The 15669-nt window shown below is 34.8% G+C and overlaps 1 protein-coding gene across 1 annotated transcript; it reads right to left on the reverse strand.

Annotated features, from left to right (window-relative positions):
* Positions 1 to 712: 712 nt before the first annotated feature.
* LOC133305845 (protein APEM9) lies at positions 713 to 5659 on the reverse strand. The gene is made up of 7 exons (XM_061506087.1): positions 5577 to 5659; positions 5384 to 5480; positions 5095 to 5241; positions 4934 to 5011; positions 4324 to 4606; positions 2603 to 2958; positions 713 to 1207 (listed from the first exon to the last, which is right to left on the reverse strand). The coding sequence occupies exons 2-7, from the start codon at positions 5440 to 5442 to the stop codon at positions 1078 to 1080; spliced, it is 1053 nt and encodes a 350-aa protein (XP_061362071.1). The 5' UTR covers positions 5443 to 5480; positions 5577 to 5659; the 3' UTR covers positions 713 to 1077.
* Positions 5660 to 15669: the final 10010 nt, after the last annotated feature.

A 15669-nucleotide genomic window follows, 5' to 3' on the forward strand; every position in this document is an offset into this window, starting at 1 on the left:
TTCTTTCATTATATGAAAATTGCAATTAATTAAAAATATAATTATGCTCTCATAATAACGCTGAGAAAAATCTTCTGAAAAACAATAAAAAAATAATATTACGAAATAAAATTACATTATATTTTTAACGTTATATATTATGAAATAATAATACTGCTTTAATGTTGCATTAAAACAAAATTACTTAACTAAAAAAATTTGTAGCTGCCTTTTTTTTTTATCTTAAAACTTTCTCATACATATTAAGGTAAGAGAAAGATTGATGCGGAATACTAATTTGCTGTTTCTGCCAAATGAAAAAGTCAGCTGCCATTCGACTTTAATTGTTTCAATCTTCCAATCCTTGAAAAGCACTAATCTAACTTGCATTTAAAGTCAGAAGCTAAAAATATGTTAGGCCAATGTTTTTCTATATATTTTCTAGTTACATCGTTGGAACCAGATAGCACAGTGCTAGCGTGGCGTGTTCCCATGCAGCCCTCGTATATGTCCAGATAAAATAAAAGAGTCATGATTTTTGAATCCGCAAAACAATAGCCATTTTCTTTTGGGGCGTTGTACTAGTTTACCCAACTTACAATAAACATCATAACTTGATTTACTTCATGTATTGGCATACAGTTTTGAGTAACATATAAGATAAGTAGCTCTAACTTAAACCATCCTAAAATCCAAAGTTCAAAATACTCCTACTACTTTTCAGAGTCTTGGCACAGAAAACATATCAAAGTGATGGCTTTTCTATGCAGAGCAAAATACCCTGTTGTAATTACAACTTGCGATCATGACAATAATTGCATTCTGCAGTGGATATGTGATCTCTTTTTCACGAGTTTATTTTAAGACAGTACATTAATCTCAGATATTCCTAGTACAGAGAATATAATACATGAATTGATGTGCCCCTTTCCCATGAATTTAAAACATCTAAATGTTAAGGCGTTATTGATCAGCATAAGGAAGTGCAACTTCAAACAATACAATGTTGCCTTTCTGGAACTATAAGGCTAGTCAGGAAGGTATACTGAGGATTACTTACGACAAACTCGTGAAGGTCATGCTTGATCATCAATTCCATCACTGACCTTGACGAACTGCAGCAGAGAGTGGTTGAACAGCTGCCAGAGGATTTACTTGATACGAAAATGCAAGACGCCACAAATCGACCAAAGCCCTCTTCATGGCGATTGCTTGTCTTCTTACAATCCTAAACCATGAACAGTAGTCATTCAGAACTACATAACCCTCTGAAGCAAGTAGAGTAAATTCCGCGGAACTTGATTTTAGTCTTACAAATCCATTCAACAAAATTGGGTTACAGTAAAGATAGCACAGTAGGAAATTCATTAACTTATTATACAGTATAACAGACCCACTTGGTGACTCAACCCCAAGCTTACTCAAAAATCCATATGAATAAATAAAATCTGCTCGCTTCTTCACCATGAGACACAGCAGAAAGTGATACAGATTTTGATCATGACGACAACAGATTTCTTAAGAACTTCAATACAATTTATGGGAAAATCTCATACTCAGTGGGTAAAATAAGAAATTACAACAGTTATTAAAATAACAATCAAAATCAAAGTTGAATATATGTTCAAAAATAAAATAAATCACATGAATAGCCAACCTAGAATTGCAATAAGGAGCCTTGAACTCAATGAAATGAAAACCTTTTACATCAAAGCCAGTGCCAAATAGGTCAACCCAATTGGAATGGCATGACTCTTGAAAAAAGGTTTACATATCCTACAAATTTTGTATCTCAGGGTCTGCATGACAACATTCCCATAAACGTTTTTTTTATTTGTTTTTAGTCCGGGGAACAAAAATGTTTAGAAATAGCATTTGATAAATCTGTTTTTTTTTTGTTCTAGAGAAGGAACCGGTTGATCGGAAACACAAATTAACAGAATTAAGATTTTTTTCTTGTTCCTTGAGACAATATTTTTTAAATAAAGACATCTTAAAATATGTTATCAGCATTAATTACACACACTCTCTCTCTAGGTATAAAAATAAGTTGATATTTTTTTTTGCCTGGAAACTCTTCCTAAGCCCAGAAAAAAAAAAGGAAAATTATTTTTTTCAAAAGCAATGTTAAAAAACATAATAGTTGTCATGCAAACCCTTATGACACTAGGAATCATAAGTGTGCGTCACAATAACAACTGATAACCTGCCCATACAGAATCTGGAGGTCCATCAGTCCTAGGTATATTCTAAAACACACCACTTCAAGTTAAACTCCACGATAATATTCCCTCATTCTACATACAAATTACGCATCAGTTTATCAAGTTATTAGTATAAATTAAGTAAGGATAGCTTCAATAAAAGATAGTCCACTAGCCCTTGACACCTGTTAAAATTAAATATATTCATAGCTTTTCATAAAGCCCACCAACCCCCACCCAAAAAAGAACAACAACAACCAAAAACGGTTGGAAAAAAGATCAATTTAAACTGAACCAACTTTTGATATGCAACGGTGATCATGTACTTTAAGGTGAGAGGATATGGACATGGAATACTTGACGCATTATGGAAATATTCTAGTATATATTACTAGGGAGACATGAATCTAAGTGAGTACCTTTTAAAAGTATGTTGCTTCTTTCTGTACACATAATAGATGAACAAGATCAAACAACCAAGCATAATCTTCCCACTAGATATGACAAACTTGGCAGTGCCAAACTTCAAATTGATAGAACGGAAGCACCAGAAACATGTTTCTATTCGTTCAGACAGTTTTGGAACAGCTTCTTTGGATCTATACTTTTGATTGTCCCTATGTTTTCCTTTCAAGGCTTTAGCTGATCCTTCACACGCATTTAATTCTTTCAAAGAATAAGCTTCATTGTTATTGGTAGGTGACTGCGGAAAGGTAGTTTGAGACAAAATGGTATTTTTAAGAGAATGCATAGACTGTAACCTCCTCAGAATTCCCTACAAATTCAGTGGCATACAAAAAATTAATTAACGAATGGGAAAATCACAACTAAGAACAAACAGGCCAATATTTACAAAAAGAGGCATTTTCTTATTCAGTTACAGACCAGATAGTGAGCTGATTATGATGTAGAGACTAGAGAGTGAGTTATTATGTTGCGGAAAATGGTCATCATACTTTCAATGATTAATCTGCCAGGTACCAAGTTATACAGGTGAAATAACCACTCTACACAACAAAATAATCACACTACAGCTTTTTTCCTTTTATTTTTTAAGTTCACTTTTGTATAGGCCATATGTTTCCTTAGCTGTTAGAAACTCGAAATAAATTCCTCCTTTTATGCATAGTAATTAAACCTACATATTTACCATTATGATAAATTATATTTAACACAAATAATAAGCAATTTATCATAAAATGTGTACAATCCAAGAAATGACAGCTAACTTCAAAATAGTGTCATCTTAGACTAATAAACCAACATACGGATAAAAACTTACAGCTGGTTCCCTTTGAGCAAGATGGATAATTAAATTACAGAGAATGCAGTCTACCATTTTATTTTACTGAAAACAGTAGTTAAAAGAAAAAGATAAACATGCATGAATATAAAAGAGATATTGCTTACAGAAGATGACCATGCACAACTTTCACTAAGTAAAAGACTATATAGAAAAAAAGAATTATAGGGTCAGAATCCATGAGCTTACCCAGAGTAACTCCATTATCATGCTTTAAGTTTTAAACTTTACATGCCCAAAAAAATTTCTTTTAATAATCAACTCAATGAAATTTACTTTCATGATCACATCCATTAAAGAATAACAACAAATAACAAAGAGAAAATTAAAACAAAAAACTTAATACCAGTTGTTGAACCACTCCCCATCAAACCCTGACTAGCGAGGGTGGGTGAGGGCAATCCTTATACGCAGTCTTACCTTTGCTTATTTGCAAAGATGTTGTTTCCCGGATTCGAACCAGTAACCTTTCAGTCACAAAGGAACAGTTTTATCACTGCTTCAGGCTCAGTCTCTTAATACCAATTGTTGAAATTGGTATAAAATCACATGTATGAAGGGATCATTTTCAAGGATGTGCATAATGACAATTGACAACTTAATGCTCAGTTGCCACTCAACCACGTCATCCAGTTCAGTTAAATGAGTCATACACAGAAAACCCAGTTGATGCACTGTTCAAACAGTGCATGTCAGCTAGCAAATTGTGCATTTTCAATCAGCCAAAACCGCACTGTAACTCTGTTTCCCATTAGCAGTTCAAATGCCAAATTGCAAAAGCTTTAATCTAGATTCATATAATTACGTAAAATCTTAATCTGTAGAGAACACCCTTACCTGTCGGTTTTCCTCAGGCAATGAAGCATTCTCAACCCAGGAAATTGCAAGATCTACATCTTTTAGAACTGTAGCAAGAAGTGTAACGGCATAGACCTCAACAACTTCCAAATACATATCAATTCCAAGAACAAAGTGCCTTTCATGTCTACTTTCATGCTCTACATTTGCTTCTGCAATGACAGCACTATATTGTGCATCCCCAAGAGTCCATCCGTTCAGAAACTCCTCAAGAAATTCTTGAACGCCAAAAACAGAACCTTCTGCTATTTGAAAACAGGCTCTGAACCAAAAGAGAAGCATGAACATAACTCTCCTCATCTATTGTCACTTTCCAAAACCATGTTTGCAGACACAATTATATGGATAATATTAAAACAGCATGACCCTTGTCAGACTCTATAGCAAAGCCCAGACTCATACAGGCAAGCACAAAATGTAGAACCCTGAATAAACTATCTAAGGTAAGTATCAAGATTCATTCAAGAATAGGATCACACATGACATAATGGTCTTCAAACTTTGTTAAATTGTTATTAATTGGAAGATCTTAAAGAAATCAAGATTAACAGATGCAATAAGAGTGAAGCTAAGCATAGCAATAGCATACCCAGTAAGAAGAACTCTGGAGGGAATAGCTTTTACTGAAATGAAATGAGGTCTGAGTTGATTAAGAATTTCTGGTGTCCTGCAGAAGACCACCCACAAATTCATGATTATTATTATAATTCAATTTTTAAATTTTAATTTTTAAGAAAAAAAGAAAGATACCTGCCAAGTTCCTTGAATGCCTGAACGAGCACCATAGCAGTTGATTCCAACATATCTTGAGTAGCATCATTATAATCATAACGCAAGCACTTCAAAATAGAGGAAGCTAATGATGCTGCTTCTTCGTACATGGAGCAAACAAGGTAGCTGCAATGCCCAACAAAACATCATAAGCAATAACAATAACAATAGCAATAGGTACCCTAATAAAAAAAACAAGTCAGAGAGAGATGATTGTGCTTTTTGAAATTAGAGATCATAAGTATCAAATTCCAATAACAAACATCACCTCTCTGAAACCTCAATTTGTTTCCATAAATCAGCGTCCGAGTCCCTCATAATTTCCATCGTCTCCGTTCACAGCTTCACAGATAACAACTACACGTCTGAACCAAAAAAAAAAAGAACACGAAAATCAACACCTATAACAATTAATAAATACAAATTCAATATTTTCACAAAAAAAATACATCTTTCATTACCATATTAACAATCTCATTCATATAATCAAGTTCAAATTTGTTACTTCCTGTTTTGGTAAGAAGTACTAAAATATACCTCTCTCTCTGAAGTTCGGAAAGTACTAAAATATGAAAATATCCTTAATAAATAAAATTTGTATTAATTTTTGAGAGAACAATTGAACATATATTTGTAACTTTTACATAATAATTAGATTTTATATATTTATATTCAACTTCGCAGAGTACGTCCAAAGATGGCCCAAAAAATTTGTTTGAAACAGAATTTGAACCCCTGAATCTCTTACCCAAGCAAATTCTAGGGAGCTCAGTGCCAACTGAGCTACCCTTTGGGGTTTATAATAATTAAATTTAAATAACTTGATAATTATATAAATCAAATATAAATCCAATTTATTTTTATTATTTTATAAATCAAATAAAATAGATAAAATAGGTTTTATTATTAATAAAAATATAATATAAAATCATAAATAAATAACAATTTCAATTATAAAGTATTACTTGTGAAGAAGTATGAATCAAAGACGAAAGAAACTTCGTCGAAAATGAGAATTACAAATTACATTGACTAAAGTAATATATTTATATCAGTAGTTTATAACAGAGTTAACTAACTAACTAATAAAGAACTTAACAGAATTAACTAATTCCCAATACCCCCCCCCCCTCTCAAGTTGGGAGGGTTATATCAACCAATCCCAACTTGGAAATATTCTTTTGAAAAGGTGTTGGATGCAGGGATTTGGTGAGGACATCAGCAAGTTGGTGTTGAGAAGTAACACAAAGTAGTTTCAAAGGACCAGTATTGATCTTTTCTCTTGTTATATGACAATCAATGTCAATGTGCTTGCTACGTTCATGAAAACTTGGATTCTGAGCAAGATAAATTGCAGATTAACTATCACAATACACTAGAACAGGTTGAGTAAAAGGAATGCCAAGATCTTGAAACAAATAAGCAAGCCATTGAATCTCACATGTTAAGTTTGCGAGTGCACGGTATTCAGCTTCAGATGAAGAACGGGAAACCGTATTTTGTTTCTTGGAACGTTAACAAATTAATGATGATCCAAAAAAAACACACATTCTAGTGATAGACTTCCAAGTATCCGGGCAACAAGCCCAATCGCTATCAGCAAATCCAGATAAAGAAAGAGAATTCACTGCAGGAAAGAGAAGACCTTTACTAGGAGAAGCCTTGAGGTATCGAAGAACATGACAAGCTGCCGTATAATGAACTTATGTAGGAGAAGCCATGAATTGGCTCAATTGCTGGACTGAATGTGTAATATCTGGTCTTGTGGTGAGATATAATAATTTGCCCACTAATCGGCGGTAAGCAACAGGATCAGAATAAGGTATACCTTGGTCACGACTTAACTTGTGAGAAGGAGTTAATGGTGTGGAAATTGGTTTAGCTGCAAGTACACCAGAATCAGCTATCAATTCAAGAGCATATTTGTGTTGATTGAGAATGAGGCCATGTTTGGATCTAGCAACTTCCAAGCCAAGAAAATATCTGAGTTTACCCAAATCTTTGATACGAAATTGATTATGTAAAGAAACTTAACATGATTTATTTCTGTCATGTCATTCCCAGTAAGAACAAGATCATCAACATACACCAAGAGAGCAGTAAACGAAGTAGCAATCTTCTTGGTAAAAAGAGAGTAATTAGCTATGGATTGGGAATAACCAAGTTGACATAGTGTTGAAGTCAATTTGGCATTCCATTGTCGGCTTGTTTTTTTCAAACCATAAAGAAAATTTCTAGTTTGCAAACCATATTAGCTGAAGAACAGTTGAGACCGGGAGGTAATTGCATGTAGAACTCTTCAAGGAGATCTCCATGAAAAAAGGCATTATCAACACCAAGTTGTTCTAAATGCCAATTTTGAGCAATAACAATGGCAAGAAGTGTCCAAACAATGGTCATTTTTGCTACTGGAGAAAAAGTTTGAAAATAATCAATCCCTTCACATTGAGCATAACCTTTAGCAACCAATCGACCTTTATAACGATCCACTAAACCATCAGGTTTCCTTTTGATTTTGTATACCCATTTACAGCCTATTTGTTGTTTGTTTGGTGGAAGTTCAATCAATTTCCATGTATTGTTTTGTTTTAAAGCTTGAAGTTCAGTTGCCATAGCATCTTGCCAGCATGGAATGGAAACAGCTTCTTTGTAATTCTTTGGTTCAGTTATGGTCAAAAGGTTAGCACAAAAAATAGCATAGGTGTGGGAGCATTTTTTATAAGAAAGGAAATCTGATAGAGGATATAGGTTTACAGAGGACATACCTGATGATGAATTGGAGTCAAGTAAACTGGATAATCCACAATGAAATCCTGCTAAGTATTGAGGGGCAGATCTGATTCGAGTTGATCTACGAATTGGAGGAGAATTTGAGACAGTAGATGGGTTAACTGTTGAAACAAGGTTGGTATTTAAGGAATGTTTCATTGGAATTGTTTCATTAGCATGAGAAATGAAATCTTCATGATTGAGATCTGAAGTTGCTGAAGGAAGAATGAATGGAGTGGAATATTGCTCTGAAGTTTTATGGACAAAGGGAAAATTGTCTTCAGAGAATATTAGATTTCTAGAGACAATGATTTCATTTGTGTTTAAATCAAGAGCAAGGTATCCTTTGGTACCTTCTTTATAACCAAGGAAGACACATTTCTTGGCATGGGAATCAAATTTTGTACGTTGTTGAGTAAGAGTAGAAACAAAACAAAGAGAACCAAATACTTTTAAATGTATGAAGACAGGAGGAACACCATATAAACATTCATATGGAGTTTTATTATTTAAGGATGGTGTGGTTAATCTGTTGATAATATGAACAGCAAGGGTGACACAATAACACCAATATGATTTAGGAATATGACTTTGGAATAAAAGGGCTCGGACAACATTTAATATGTGTTGGTGTTTACGTTCTACTACACCATTTTGTTGAGGACATTCAACACAAGAAGTTTGATGTTGAATTCCTTTTGTTTTAAGAAAATCAGTCATGGCAAATTCAATACCATTGTTTGTTCTAAATATTTGGATAGTCTTATGAAATTGTGTTTGAACTGGCAGTAAAATTGTATATGTGTTTTCTTGTTTCTTCATTGGTATGATCCATGTGAAACGGGAATGATCATCAACTAATATAAGAAAATAACGATGACCATGTATGGATTAAATAGCATATGAACACCATATATCAGCATGTATAATATTGAAGGGGCTGGAAGATTCAATTACACTAGATAAAAAGGATAATTTCTTTTGTTTGGAAATATGACATATATCACAAGGATCAAGATTATCTGTACATGAAATAAAAGGAAAAAGTACTGACATATTGTGTAAAACAGATTTTGAACAATGGCCAAGTCGAAGATGCCATAGCTTGGATGACTCAAAAACAGTATGATTACAACTATGCTCAACAGAATTTTCACTTGGATTGAGGGTGAAAAGGCCATGATTCTGTTTAGCTGAACCAATAATCTTCAAGGTATTGTTCTGCAAAATGGAACATTTAAGTGAGTGAAAAAGTACATGACAATACATGAGTTAGTTTGGCAATGGATATAAGATTCACATGAAAACTGGCAACAAATAATACATTGTATAGTGTGAAAGAATGGGATAATTGGATATTTCCTGTTTGAGTGGAAACAACTTGATTGCCATATGTAATTTGATAGAGATAGGTTTGATGTTTCGAAGAGATGAAAATAAGGAACTTTGGTGACAGATGTGATCAGTGGCACAAATGTCAAGGATCCATTGGAAAGAAAGATTACCTGGAGTTAAAGAACTAGTATTAACCTGAACCAAATTGGAGCTATGTGAACTTTCTTGCTTCGAATCCTTTAATAAACCAATCAGATTATGATACTGTTCTTTAGTGAGATGAAGTTGATCATTGTTGTCTACTGCAATATTTGCTTCTTCTTGTACAAGATTAAAAGGATCAAAATCATCATGAGAAGCCATATTGACCTTTCTTGGAAATCTGGTCTTATAACTAGGTGGGTAACCATGTTTTTCAAAACTGGTTTCAATTGTGTGATTGGATTTTCCACAATGTGTATATAACTTTCCAACATTTGATCTACCTCGCCCATAGTTGGAACAACCTCTGCCTCTTTGTGAGATATTCCCAGATTGAAGCTTTGGTCAATGCTATACATATGTCCAGTATTAGCACGAGGGAAATTTTGTTCAGGAGCATTCAAAAAAATTTAACATCAGAATTGATATTAGCGGATAACTGCCTTTCTTGTTGAACAATCAAAGAAGAGGCTCGATTCACATTGGGTAGTGGATCCATAAGCATCATCTGCGATCGAACATTAGATAATTGCTCATTTAAACCTCTCAAGAATCGGATTACATGATCTTTTTCTCGATTGGTATGAGCCTGCATTTGCATTAAATTTCCACAAGCACATGTTGGATTACAGTTGCATTTAGATAGTGGTTGCATACCATCTAATTCATCCAATATTGCTTTAAGTCTTGTAAAGTATTGAGAAACTGTGCATTCACCTTGACACATGGGAAATGGGTCTTCTTGAAGATCAGCAATGCGAAATGCATATGATTGAGAAAATCTTTCTTAAAGATCTTTCCACACTTCGAACGCTTGATCAACACATACAATTGATTGGACGATTGAATCTATAATGGAATGGTGAAGCCAATAAAGTACCATGGTATTACATCTATCCCATGCAGAGGAAATATGATCTGTTTCCCATGGAACAACAATTGATCCATCGATAAAACCCAACTTGTTCTTCGATTTTAATAACATTTTCATTGCTCTGCTCCAGGAATGATAGTTCTTTCCATCAAATACTGGTGATACAAGAACCAGTGATAGATTTTCATTGGGATGTAAGTAATGTGAATTTGATGAATTTGTCAAATATTCTGGTAATTGACGTGAGCTCTGGTTTGTTGAAACCATGTTGATAATCTTAAAAAGAAATCTTGGAAAAAGAAATGAAAGAAGAGGATTAAGAAGAAAGGATCAGCTATGGAATACCAGAACTCAAGAAGAGCTGCAATACCATTTTACTTGCGAAGAAGCATGAATCAAAGAGGAAAGAAACTTCATTAAAAATGAATATACTATTGAAAATGAAAATTACAGATTACATTGACTACTGATATATATTTATATCAGTAGTTTATAACAAAGTTAACTAACTAACTAATAAAGAAACTTAACAGAATTAACTAATTCCCAATATAAAGTACTAATTTTACACGCGTTGATATTCTACAAAATAATATATATTTATGTTTTTCATATTGTAAGCAAAATTATCTTCTAAAATATAACATCCCTAACCCAAGTATTTAGGAAATTACATGTGATTAAATAATTAATGATGCATTATTGGGTTGAATTAAGTAAAAGACTTAAAGAAAAAGGATTAAGGCCCATCTTGGGTTAAAAAATGCAGTCAGTAAAAATTAAGGGGTAAAAATGTGTGTAGGCAAAAGTACTCAAAATATAAAAGTAAAAGTAAAAATATTTCTAGAAAAATATTCCAGATCTTTGGGTAAAGTTTAGAAGTGAACGAAGTTAACTAGATAGATAAACTTTTATCCAGCTAAATGACCTTCTTAAGTAAGTGGCAAAACATGAAAAAAAAACCCCTCATTTTTCCTTCTTCTTCGTAGAGCAAACCTGAGAAGGAGGAGAAAAGAACAAACTTTGAAGCCCCAAACCTTAACTCCCTTGATTCTCCACCAAATCCATCCGTTCCAAAGCCAAAAATGTAGAGAATCCTTCCCTCATTGCAAATTCAAGCTTGGTTTTGAGTGAGAAATAATGTGGAGTGAGATATCTTCTTCCCAAGAATTCGACCCACTTAGTGATTTGAGGAGTTTGATGGAATTTTCTTCCATGAGAGCTCAGGATAACACGATTCCTTGGTTGTGTGATGCTTTGGGGTAAGTTTTCACTCCTCAAACCTTATTTCCATGGTGATTGCATGAGGTTGAAGATGATGAATAGTGATTTTGTGAGTTTGAGTTAGATTGATGGTAAATTCCATTGTAAAAGTTGTTAGTAATAATAATTAAACAGTGGAAATGAACTTAGATAGTCGTTTGGTTATTGTTCAATATTTTGAAGAAATCTATGCTTGAAATTAAGGATTTTCTTGCATTGAAAACCATGGTTTGGTTGGATGATTGATTTGTCCATGTGATTGCTAGGATTGAGGCAAGTGGACCATCCTTAAGTGACCAACCATTGGAGGGAGCCATGGAGCTTGAGTAGCTCATTTGGATTGGTAAGTTCGTGCCTTAATTGTGGTGTGAATTTGATTGTATGATTTTTGAATATGTTGTAGGTATGTTAAATTGATGGGTTTCACACTCTTGAATATGGTGTATTGGTGATTGGAAGGAATTGCCAAGTGGACATACCAAGAAACATTGGTGTGGATAAATGAGCTAGAAGAAAGCTTGCAAAGGAGGGGAAGCATCAAGAGGCAAACTTTTGGTTCTTGAAGGTTAATCCCTCTTGTTGTTCCACCATTGATTTTATGGAAGTAATGGTTAATGAATGGATGATTGAGTGGTAATGTTAGTATTGTGGTATGTTTGTATTCATATAGTATTGTTGTGTCATTGGAGAAAGGGCCAATGGACAAGCACTAGGGGCTAGGTTGTATGTGATGGGACGAAAATTCGTGCTCATCTAAGCCCATTTTGATGGCAAAATACCATCTGTTCCCTCACCTGATGAGCAACTTTAGCACTAAAAGCACATGTTTTATATCTTTATCACAAAAAACACAGTGGGGAACGGAAGGTGACGTAATCTTTGGAAAATATATAAAAAGGGGAACGGATTTGGAACATTAAATACACCTGCTTCACTCACTCAATCTTTCTGACCACTTTTCAGGAAACGTTGAAAAGAAATTTCCAATTAAGCACAAATGGGCAACACTCAACCAAGGAGAAAGGTGCACAACAGGGAATAAACGGTTCCTATTGGCCGAAAAGGAAAGCAAGGCATGAGGGAAGTGAGAAGGAAAGACAAATCTCAACAAAAACTGTCTCATCCAGCCACGTGCGCCCCTCAAAACACTGTTCGCACCGCCCCTTTCATGCAGTCAAGAAACCGACTCCAAAGAATTTACAAGCTTGCCACTCACTCTTCTACCTATAAATAGGACGTTCTAGCACGAAGACATCCATCGAATTCCTAAGGGATTAAATTCCTTAAGAAGAGATCACTTAGTTTATTTTTGTAGTTTTTATTTGTATATTTTTAACTTTAGTTAAGTGACAACACTTTTTCTTCTTTCTGTATCACCCACTTGAGATTCCTCACGAGCAACAACCATCTTCTCCACTTTTCATTTTATTGTAATCAATTTGTTTTCATTTAAATACAAGTGTTATTTCTCTCCTTTCCACTCGTTATCTCTGAACTGAATCTCGGGTCTATGAGACTTCAGTTTAGAATAATTATGTTTAAACTAGTAGCCATGGGCTAAACTATCTGTGGAATGGAAAAACTGCAAAGTTCTTAAAAAGTTCTTTTCGAAACTCTTGTATTACAGCTTTTGTGTTTCTCTGGTTAAGTGTGCTATATTCATTGTGTATCTTTGGAAATCGAACACATACTGAGAAAGGATATTCCATAAGGAAGGGATTTCAGACAGCTTAACCAGAGGGGGAAGACAGTACTGTGGAAACAGTATTGCTGGTTGCCTTAGGAATAAGGGACCACTTCATTCATTTTAAGGTTCTGCACTAAGTACCTGTTGGAGTCAAGGGAGCCATAGGAATATGGAAACTTGTGAGCCATCTAGTCCATAAGCTGAGGAATCAGACGTTGGCAGAAAGGAAACTGGAACAAATACATAAGTGTTGAGTCTTGAGTAGAGAAACTAACCATTTAAGAATGGAGTAGTTGATCTGTTCCTTATGTTATTATTGTTTTTAAACCATCTACCCTGTTGTCTCTTGATTATTGTTATTACTTTTTGTATATATTTTTTCTTTATTTAATCTTGTATCTATAAAACTCTTATGAATATTGCTGATCCTTCCCTAAACAAGAAGGATAACATATATAACAAAGCGATGAACTGTTTGTTGTCTGATTGAACCTACTGTCCTTGAGAAACGTTGTCAAGACAGTAGAGAACGTTTGACCAAACAGGTCAATTACTAACTTTTTTTTTCATTTTCATTCTCTATAAAACAGTATAAGACATTAATTAGAGTTCTACCCTCGTGGGAACTATAATCTGGACATAATACTCCCATTCATTACTTGATGTGTGCACTTGCGCACTTGGGTTAAACTAAGAGAACAACTATATTCTTTCTTAGTGAACTGAGGAACGTTTTCATCATAATACACTTTTCACCCAACTCTCTTTTGAACCCAACAGTATGCTTAGTGGAAAGGACTAAGATGCAACTGAAGCGTGTGTGATGATTTGATTGTTTAATTCTTTGGCCATTTGAATGCACGAGTATGTTGTAATTAAATCATTATTGTCATTGCCTCTAGATATATGATGTAGTTAATGTCATGTGGACACTAACCCTTCATGCAGGAAGTGAACTCTGGGGTTGGAGAAATTCTCCAAGAACCCTGGGTTTATTGAGTTTTATCTCACCCCGTTTGGGGAATGCTATTTCAGGTACTTGCATGGATGATGCGGGACGAGGCAAGGGACCTGAGTAGATGACATATGATAGCGTGTCATTTTGGGATTGTATATCATCTAGGATTGTTAGATGTATGTAGAGGTGGCAAAGCGGGCTGGCCCGCCCCGCCTTTGAAGGTGGGCTAGAAATCTCAGCCCACCCCGCCCCGTTTGGGCGGGAGGGACGGGCTGCCCGCCAAGCCCATAACATTTTACACTAAAAAAAAAAATCAACCCGGGCGGGCTTGGCGGGCAGTGGGTTTGAAAAACTTAGCCGGCCCCGCCCCGTTTGGCGGGCGGGGCGGGCCGGCCTGGCGGGCTGAGCCCATTTTGCCAGCTCTAGATGTATATGTCAGTTACATCATCATATGTTTGTGTATTTTGAGGTCATATGAGGTAATATGATATTATGTTGTTGTAATTTATAGATTGGTGCAAGGATTATTTAAGAGATTAAAGATAAATGATGGGATGTAAGCGCCATAATATGTTTTGGATATTATTTTGCCATTCCTAGCCTATTAGGTGTGAAGAGGATGTTGAAAGAGGGAGGAATTTCCTCAAGAAGTTATATGAAAATAGGGGAGCACGTGTGTTGCCCAGCTGGAGAGCGGTTTAGCGCTGATAAGAGCGCTAAAGCGCGCTGTGTTCGTGAAATGGAGGAAAAACCTTTGCCCTTGGGCGCTAAAGACCTGGAGAAGGCAAAATTCTCTGCCTCTGGGCGTTTTAACGCCCAGTTGAGCGCTAAAACGCGCTACCCGAAATTAGCAAAAACACAGTTTAGTAAAACTTGCATAACTCAAGCTACGGAGCTCTGATTTGAGTGCAGCTTGAACCCACTCGAAACTAACAAAAAGATCTATAATATAGTAGGAGATGAGAATTATAGAGGAAGTATAGAATTTATATAATAACAAAAGAGATGGAGACACTTAACAACGTGTGGTCTAATAAAATAAGAATACGATGTTAAGCTTAGTTTCATTTATTCTGCAATGTCATATGGTTATGGTCACGCAATTGGTTATTTTAAATTTGGCTTTGTTCAAAAAGAAAATTTATCTAGATTTCTAATTGAACCAATGTGATTGTAACTGCGCTTAATATCATAAAGCAATGTTAACAAACCGGTTCTAGAACGGGGTGTTACATACAACATGAGATACACTAATGCCTATATTTATAACATTTTTCACGATTAAATTATTTTAAATATAAATTTTACAAGTTTTACTATCTTAACTACCACATGACAATATATTCTCACATCATTTTGCCTCTACACTCTTTTATATGTATTATATTCGATCTGATTGGTCTAGGACAGGATGGGCCAAACCACACACAATTGAAGGTTGAAGGTTATGGGCCTTGTATCTGTAAC

Source organism: Gastrolobium bilobum, unplaced genomic scaffold (genome assembly GCF_033153095.1).
Source record: "Gastrolobium bilobum isolate Gb01-03AN ecotype WA unplaced genomic scaffold, APGP_CSIRO_Gbil_v1 utg5396, whole genome shotgun sequence".
Taxonomy (NCBI): domain Eukaryota; kingdom Viridiplantae; phylum Streptophyta; class Magnoliopsida; order Fabales; family Fabaceae; genus Gastrolobium; species Gastrolobium bilobum.

Coding starts and splice junctions, on each gene's coding strand:
- LOC133305845 (XM_061506087.1), bottom strand. CDS start 5,442: ATGGAAATTATGAGGGACTCGGACGCTGATTTATGGAAACAAATTGAG. Junction 5,242..5,383: donor CAAATTGAGGTTTCAGAGAG/GTGATGTTTGTT, acceptor TGGGCATTGCAG/CTACCTTGTTTGCTCCATGT. Junction 5,012..5,094: donor GCATTCAAGGAACTTGGCAG/GTATCTTTCTTT, acceptor GGTCTTCTGCAG/GACACCAGAAATTCTTAATC.